The sequence below is a fragment of the Herpailurus yagouaroundi genome, unplaced genomic scaffold (assembly GCF_014898765.1).
Source record: "Herpailurus yagouaroundi ecotype Mexico unplaced genomic scaffold, PumYag 162, whole genome shotgun sequence".
Taxonomy (NCBI): domain Eukaryota; kingdom Metazoa; phylum Chordata; class Mammalia; order Carnivora; family Felidae; genus Herpailurus; species Herpailurus yagouaroundi.
This window is the reverse complement of record NW_024412403.1, coordinates 28140379-28149826: the sequence shown is the minus strand read 5'-3', so window position 1 is coordinate 28149826 and position 9448 is coordinate 28140379. Positions and strand designations below refer to the sequence as shown.

The following is a 9448-nucleotide window of genomic DNA, read 5'->3' as shown; positions in this document are numbered from 1 at the left end:
AAAACAAGTCTCCACAGATTGAATAGATTAAATTGTTGGGAGTACTGTAACTCCAGAAGTGCCTTGCATGGGGAATTCAGTGTGAATGAATGGAGATCCTGGGATGAAATACTGCAGCAATACTTGTATGGTTATTCAGTTATTCCACATATGCTATAGAAACATGATATTGTAGATACATCCTTGTAGGTGGGGATACAATGGTCAAATGGTGTTTACATTTTGACTTAAATGCTATAGAAATGTAGCAATTACACTAAATTTAAATGGCATTTTGCCTAATTGATGTATACCCCAAATTGTGTTGGTAAGTTACAATTATTTTGTAAAGGTCATTATTTTTCTAAGATTCTAGATAAACTCAATATTTTATTGAAACATTGATTCTTCTTAAGTTTGAATTTATTGGATCCTAACGTATCTTATAAGTATGAATTCTTTTGATGTCTGGCTCAAGCTAAGGTTTCTATTTGTAATTTACAGTGGAGTCAAATTTTAGATAAGAGCTTGGTTCTGAAGTCAACTTGAGATGTGAAAAATTGCATACAGTCAGCATTGTCCTTGAAAATCCCTTAAAGTGCTGGTAAAAATAAAAGGGCATATGACTTAGTATTGTAAGGCAAATTAGAATATAATCTCCTGTATCTAAAGTCCAGTGTGAAAGAGCAGACCGAGGCCGGCCGACTAGTGACTATGTCCCTGACATGGCCGCAGAAAGAGGTTCCCGCTCAAACCTCAGATCACGCCTCCTCCCCTTGAGTAACTTATGTTTTCTAAGAAAGCAGGCTACTGATTGATGCATTCTTCCGAAGTCTGAGGTGGGAGGAAGGGGAGTGTGAGAGGCATGGAAAGTGTGAGTAGAAGAGGGAGGGCTTCTCTCAGGTAGGGACCAAAGGTAGGAGCCCTCAACCCTGTCCAGGCTTAGAATGACCTGGGAGCATTTTACCCCTTCCAGGCTTAGAATGACCTGGGAGCATTTTACCCCTCCCCAAACCAATTAATCAGAGTCTCTGGGGATGGTGTTTGGTGCTAGGTATTTATATAGCACAGCAAGGCTGACAGCCAATGGTTAATAGATGACCAGTGAGAAACGTTCTGCATTCACTGAGGCCAAACATGTTAGAGATCCTCAGACACAGTGGTTCTTCAACTTCAGGTGCATCAGAATCTCTTGGAAGACTGGTTCAAACACAGATTGCTGAGCCCCACCCCCGGAGTTTCTGATTCAGTAGGTCTGTAACCACCAGGCCCAACATTTGCATTTTTAGCAAGATCCAGGTGACGATGATAATTGCTGATCTGGGACCACACCTTGGCAGTCATTGTTCTATCCTTCCCCAGCCAATCGGCTGAGGCCACGACCCTTCCCCAGCCAATCGGCTAAGGCCATGATCCCTATAAAACCTTTGTGCTTTTGAAACTCGCTCTCTCTCTTAGGTATCTCACCGCTCCGTCAGTGCAGGTAGGCGATTGAGCTCGAGCTAGCTGGAATAAAGGCTCTGCTTTTGCATCGGACTCGGCTCCCTGGTGGTCTTTGGGGATCACGAATTCTGGGCATAACAAGTGCAGTCAGTTCTCCTTGAGCTTTGGACCAGATTTTTGTTCTTCAAATAACAAATAACATACTTGGTTTAAGTTTAGGACCACACCGTAATAAAAATGTATATATTTAAATGTTAAAATCACAACTCAATGAGGGAGATGCTTACAACATGAGAGAACATGAGAACAAAATAATTGAGGAAACAACAGATAAAATCAACCAAACTGGTTTTTTTGGCCTATCTTATACAGTATATATTAATTTGCTAGGACTGCCATAACAACGTCACATCGACTGGGTGGCTTATACAACAGAAATTTATTTTCTCATGACTCTAGAGGCTAGAAGTTTGAGATCAAGATATCACAGGGTTGGTTTCTTCTGAGGCTTTTCGTTGCCTTAGAGATGACCCTCTTTTCTCTGTGTCTTTACATGGTCTTCCCTCTGTGTATATTGGTGTTTTAATTTCTTCTTCTTATAAGGACATGAGTCATTGGATCAGGGCCCACGCTAATGATCTCATTTAACATTAATTACCTTGGTAAAAGACCCTTCCTTCAAATATAGTCACATTCTGAGATACTGGGAGTTATGACTTTAATCTGTGAGTTAAGGGGGGGGGATAATAATTCACCCCATAACGCAATAGTGTTTAATAATATTGTGTCTGATTATATTAGATACATTTCTGATGCACTAAAAGATAAGGTAGCCTGGAAATAAAACAGCTTATTTCTGTGATTTGTGCAAAAAGGCCACCCCACTACTATTATCTCTATCTCCATCACCACTACACCATCACCACCATCATCTCCATCATCAACACACATGGCCACCATTCCACTGCCATCACCACAACCATCACCCCACCCCCACCCTGTAACAGCTACCCTGGATAATTCAGCCTTCAATTCTAAAAGAGGAATTTGAACCAACTGTTGACCAAGTCAAAAAATTTCCATGGAATAGATCAGATATATCAAATCTTCAAATTGGATTCTAAATTAATACAGACAATATCTCTTGGTTAGTGATAGCTTCTCTAAAACATGACACTGATACATAAATTATAAAGGAAGGTATTGATAAATTTAATGACATAAAACCCAACATCCTTGGCATGTCAGAAATATCACAAATAAAAATCAAATACCAACAAAAATCCAGAGATTTTGTTTGTTACATGTATGTCAGAAAGGGTTAATAAAGTGCATTTATAGGTTAGTTAGAGTAAAGATGTCTAGTGTTGCAATTTATTGATAAGGAAAATCTTGGAGAGAATTAGTTATGGGAGAAAAACCAAAAATTTTATTCAGGGAATACTAGATTTGAGATGTCTATTCAACGTACTGAGATACTAGATAGAAAATTGCATATCATATTTATGTAAGCCAAATGACATTCATATTATCATTTTTTTCACTAGTAAGATTTTACTTCTAATAAACCATGAATATCTTGATTTTATATTTTTCAAAGTACATTTTCAGGTGCATCTCTCAGCCCTCCAAAGATTGCTCCCATTCACTTCATGCAATAAAAGATGCTGTCCTTCTGTAGTTATATAGTTCTGTCCTCTTTCTGTATTATACTATTAATAATTTTAGTTGCCACACATCTTTATCTGATTAAAAAAATAATTTACAAATGTTATAAACTTTGTTTTGAGGGGTGCCTGAGTGGCTCAGTCAGTTGAACTTCCAAGTCTTGCTTTTGGCCTTAGGTCATAATCCCAGGGTTGTGAGATTGAGTTCCACATCTGGGCTCTGCATTGAGCTTGGAACCTTCTTAAGATCCTCTCTCTCTCTCTCTCTCTCTCTCTCTCTCTGTACCTCTTCCCCCGCTTACACATGCTCTCTTCTCTCTCCTCTCAAATAAATAAATAAATAAAACCTGGTTTTGGAATATTTTCATTAGTTTTTAATCCAATCAGCATTTTGTGGTTTAAAAAAAAAAAAAGCAAGACGACAGTTTGAACTCACAGTTTACTGGCAAAGACATTTCTGCTGAGGGAAGGGTCAGATTGAAGAGAAGCAACTGTTCCATTTCTTCATTGGGCTCAGAAGTGTGTGCTGCCCAAAAGGATGCATCAAAATGAAGCCCACAATGATTATTTTGAAGCTTAGACAGCTGCCAATTTTTACCCCAAATAATGTGAATAAGAAACTAACTGTATTTGCAGATACTAACTATAATTGTACAGCTTAAATCATCTAAGAAGGGGCTTACATTCAACAATCAAGAAATCATTTTAATTTTTCTTTAAAATTTAATGTCTTTAGGGAGAGAGAGACTGGGCACGAGCGGGGCAGGGGCAGAGAGAGAGAGAAAGACACAGAATCTGAAGGAGGCTCCAGGCTCTGAGCTTTCAGCACAGAGCCTGACACAGGGCTTTAACTCAGGAGCCATGAGATCATGACCTGAGCTGAAGTCAGACGCTTAACCAACTCAGCTACCCAGGTGCCCCGAGAAATCATTTTAAACTAGTAGTTATTTTCATATAAAGAGAGGGTTTCCCTTTTTTCTACAAGTATTTCTCATTAAAGAATGTGTTTTCTTACACAAATGTCATACGTATTTGAAGAAGCAACAATAGTCAAAAAAAATTGGCATTTCTGTATACAGTTGCTCCAAAATATTTTTCAATTTCACAAAGCTATTATCCAGTGTGGCCATAAAATAGAGACTATAGAGTCTAGGTAGCAAGGATTACTTCTAAAACCAATGTTAAGTCAAAGAAATACAAAACGGAGAATGACACTAAGTTTCTGGATTTAGTGCAGTAAGAGTAAACACCTAAGAAAAATTTCCTACTATTTTCTAAAAGAAACAAAGACCTGCAAAGGCTGGTTTCTGGTTGTACAACATTCTACACACTGTATGGATATGCAATTGAAATAGACATACACTACATTCATCTCTGCCCTATTTCCTATGTCTCGCCCTTTCCACCCCCAACAATATACTACCTTTTACCAAGTTACAGACATTAACCTAAATCATCCCACATGGTCCAGGGAAGAGTTAATGTAATGCATTGATGTAAAATGTGAGGGTAAGAAAGTCCCTTTCAGTCTTCTCAAAAGCAAAATATGTATATTTCATAAGGCTCTCAGGAAACACTGATGTCTTTAACCTTGTGACCATGTCTTTTTCCTCATACTATACACGAATGTGCTTGTCTTCATCAGCTGGGGATACTATAACAAATTACCATAGATTGCATGGCATGTAAACAACAGAGATTTATTTCTCATGGCTCTGGAGGATGGAAGTCCAAGATCAGTGTGCTAGCACAGTTCTGGTGAGAACCTTCTTCTGGATTACAGAGTACTGACTTGGATCCTTACATGGTAGAAAGAAGGCAAGAGAGCTCTCTGGGGAGTCTTTTACAGAGGCACTAATCTAATTAATGAGGGCTTCACTCTCATGACCTAATCACCTCCCAAAGTCATCACCTCCTAATGCCATCACATCTGGGGTTTGGATGTCAACCTACGAATCCTGGGGGAGCACAAACATGCAGTCCATAATAAGGGTTCATACAAGTTCTTCCGGCTTCTGCAACTCTTCCCCTGCCACTTCCATTCCTCTTCCTTGGCCACGAGCTTCTAGACATCATCCACTTGACATCTGAATCAGTACTCCTAAGGTTGGCTACTTGGCTGAAGTCTGAAGATTTTCATGACTTGTTTGAGGTAGCAATACTGGAAACAGTGAAGGTTTCTGCTGATTGATGTATCTCATCTCAGTCAAGGTTGATTTTATAAAATTTCAAGAGCAAGTCCTACAGAATCTGCAGCTGTAGCCACTGCTCAAGGCTGAGGAAACCAGTTCTCACTGCCTGAGGAAGTCAACCATAGCCTAACTTTCTCTGTTCAGGACTTCCCATTAAAAGATACTTCTATAATTGCAGACAAGCCACAGACTGGGAGAAGATATTTGCAAAATGTATATCTAATAAAGGACCTGCGTCCAAAATATAGAACTCTTGAAACTTGACAATAAGAAAACAAATAACCCAGTTAAAAAGTGGCCCAAAGATCTGAACAGACACCTCACCAAAGATGATACACAAATGGTAAGTAAGCATTTGAAATGATGTTCTAGGGGTGTCTGGGTGACTCAGCTGGTTAAGCATCCGACTATGGCTCAGGTCATGGTCTCACGGTTCGTGAGTTCAAGCTCCGCTTCGGAGTCTGTGTCTTTCCCTTTCTCTCTGCCCCTCCCCCACCCCTGCTCGTTCTCTCTCTCTCTCAAAAAAAAAAAATGAACATTAAAAAAAATTTTTTTAATGAGAACTGGTGCTCTCCATCATATGTCATTAGGGACTTGAAAATTAAAGTAACAATGAGATACCACTACACATCTATCAGAACAGCAAAAATCCAAAACTGACAAGACCACTGATGGCTAAGAGGTGGAACAGCAGGAACTCTCATTCATCGCTGGTAGGTATACAAAATGGTATAGCCACTTTGGAAGACACTTTAGTGGTTTTGTACAAAACTAAACATGCTCTTGTTATATGACCCAGCAATTGCACTCCTTGCTATTTACCCAAGGGAGTTGAAAATCTATGTTCCCATAAAAACCTGCACATGAATATTTATGGCTGCTTTATTCACAATTGCCAAAAATTGAAAATAACCAAGATGTCCTTTAGTAGGTGAATGGGTAAACAAATAGTGGCACAGACAGCGGAATATTATTCAGTGTTAAAAAGAAGTGAGCTATCAAGCCACAAAAAGACATAGACAACTGTGAAAACGTATTACTAAGTGAACGATGTCACTTTGAAAAGGCTTCTTGCTGTGTGATTCCAACTATATGACATTCTGGAAAAGACAAATCTATAGAGATGGTAAAAAGATCAGTGGTTGCCAGAGGGAAGGAGAGGGGAGGGATGAATGGGTGGAGCACAGAGGATTTTTAAGGCAGTGAAACTAATCTGTGTGATACTGTTACACGGAATATATGACACCATACATTTGTCAAAACTCATAGACCTGAACAACACAAAGAATGGCCCCTAATGTAAACAAAAGAGTTTAGTTAGTAATAATGAAAGTATAAATATAGGTACATAAGTGATAGCAGGGGTATCATACCAATGCAAGATGTTAATAATAGGGGAAGCTATGGTATTGGGGGGACAGAGATACATGGGAGTTCTCTCAATGTCTGCTCAATTTTTCTGTGCACCAGAAACTGCTCTAAAAACTAAAGCTTATTAGTAATTTTTAAAAATATAAAGTAAAAAAGTACTGCTCTGTCAGGGTTGTTGAAACCAGCTCATTGACGTGATTTCATCGTCATATTTTAGGGAGAGGGAGAGAAAGAATATTAAGCAAGCTCCACGCTCAGCATGGAGCCTGACACAGGGCCCGATCTCATGACCCTGAGATCATGATCTGAGCTGAAATCAAGAGTCAGACGCCTAACTGACTGAGCCACCCAGGCGCCCCAATTGCCATATTCTCATGAGGCCAACCTGTCACAAGTACTCTTGTTGCATCTTCAAAAAGGTTTTTACTGAGAAGAACCTCCTAATGTGCCATTCGGTTGGTATTGGGCAAGTGCCCACTGAAGTCTCCACTGGCTTTTGTGCAGGTTTGTCTCATTTAGTTGCATTAGGAAGTGCAGATTCAGAAGATGCTGTCCCTGCTGCCTGAGGAAGGGGTACAGTTTCAGAAGTGGGAACCAAAGCAGAGACAGCAGTTGGACTTGAGCTACAGCTACTGCTGGGGATGAACCGACTGGAACAGTAGTTACAAGATTTGGTCACTGGGTTGTAACTGGGGCTGGTATTATTGCTTTGGAATTTGTCACCATTATCATCATGAACTTTTCCTCATCTTGATTATTTATTTGAAGGCAGTTATCATAGGGACGTCTGGTGGCTCAGTTGGTTAAATGCCCTACTTCAGCTCAGGTCATGATCTCTCTGCTCGTGGGTTCAAGCCCTGCATTGGGTTCTGTTCTGACAACTCAGAACCTGGAGCCTGCTTCAGAGTCTGTCTCCATCTCTCTGCCCCTCCCCTGCTCATGCTCTATGTCTCTCTCTCAAATATAAAATAAAACATTTTTAAAAATGTGAAGGCAGTTATCATTAAGGGGATTATCATTATTAAGGACTTTGTCTACAGAAATTGACATTTTTCCCATTACCCAAAATGCATGATTCACCTTCAAGGCTGTTACTACAAAGCTGCAGCCAACTCCGAAGGGTCCATTTGCATGAACTACATTGAACTCTGGCACCAAGGCCTTAACTGAGGCTGGAGCCCACAGTTCATATCACATTGACAGAGCCAGAGTGCCCGATTCCCCATGTCACAGTGTATTATCCAGGCCTCTAGAAAGCTCTCTTCTCAGACTGCTGCACACAGCCAAAATTACCTTTTAAATGACAACAGTCAGTATCTCTTGCTTCAAAAAGAAAAAAAGAAGAAAGTCCTCCATTAGCACGTTAGTTCTCACCACCCTAAACTAAGAGAAATTTTCAGTAAAAGAAGCATAGTTCACACTGGAGAACTTAAATCATACTGTATTTTTAAAAACAAATTTTATACAAATCATGTGATGACAGCCTTCAGAGGAGACTGTTTTTGACCCTGTCCCTGAATTTACAGCTGAGAGAACACGGCAACCCAGAAAACCAGGAGTGGAGGTTGACCCTGCGGGAGAAAGGGGTTCATCATGGCAGATGACCTGAAGCGATTCCTGTATAAAAAATTACCAAGTGTTGAAGGGCTCCATGCTATTGTTGTGTCAGATAGAGATGGGGTGCCAGTTATTACAGTGGCCAATGATAATGCTCTAGAGCATGCTTTGAGACCTGGTTTCTTCTCTAGTTTTGCCCTAGCAATAGACCAAGGAAGCAAACTTGGACTTTCAAAAAATAAAAGTATCATCTGTTACTATAACGCCTACCAGATGGTTCAATTCAATCGTTTACCTTTGGTGGTGAGTTTCACGACCAGCAGCAATGCCAATACAGGATTCATTGTCAGCCTAGCAAAGGAACTTGCTCCATTATTTGACGATCTGAGAGAAGTTGTGGTAGCTTCTTAATCTAGCAGTGGTTTTGATGTTCACCTTATTTTCATTATAACAGACACAATATCAATTCAGCAATCTTTAGACACAACAATACTTGTATCCATATACTCAAGAAAGGGCCCCTTTCCCACCTTCCAGTAAAGAAAGAGCCTATAGATATAATTTATGGACAGATTGTTATCTTTTCTTGTGTAGGGACTTTTCTTAATTTAGTGAGATCAGGGATACCACAGAAATGGTTCAGTACATCACAGCTCCCATGGAGTTAGTGCAGTCACCAGATATGCATGAGATTCCATTCAGTGGGTCAGAATCAAAATCGTACTTTGATCCACTTGAGCCATTAAGTGCTCCCTATAATATAATATGCCCAGGCCTACAGAATGAAGCAGACCTTTTTTATTGTGAATAATAATGAGGATGTATTTTCTTTATATTGTTTTCTTTCTTTGTATTGAGAGTGACAAAGATAAACTGACTTAGTAAAAGTAATAAAATCAGTACAATCACTAAAAAAATTTACAAATTAAAAAATAAAAACAAATTTTAACTACTAAAAAAATGGTTTTAAAACTACCTTTCTGTTTTTTGGCATTTAGTACCTGGCAAATAATAGCACCCAAATGTATACAACGGAGGCTTAGGGAAGAACAGATCTAATCGAGAGTTTAGTTTTAGACAATCTGTGGATCAGGTACTTGTAGATATCCACCTGGAGTTGTTGAGTAGGCAGACATTAATTTTTTATGGCATGAAAACCACGGAACTAAATGACATTACCTAGGAAGTAAATATATATATATATATATATATATATATATATATATATATATATATATA

At 39.2% G+C, this 9448-nt stretch overlaps 1 protein-coding gene across 1 annotated transcript; it reads left to right on the top strand.

The window, feature by feature from the left end:
* Positions 1–8155: 8155 nt before the first annotated feature.
* Positions 8156–8706, top strand: LOC121035753 (ragulator complex protein LAMTOR3-like). Its single transcript, XM_040483635.1, has one exon. It carries the CDS (start codon positions 8246–8248, stop codon positions 8618–8620), a length of 375 nt encoding a protein of 124 aa, XP_040339569.1. The 5' UTR covers positions 8156–8245; the 3' UTR covers positions 8621–8706.
* The last annotated feature ends 742 nt before the right edge of the window (positions 8707–9448 follow it).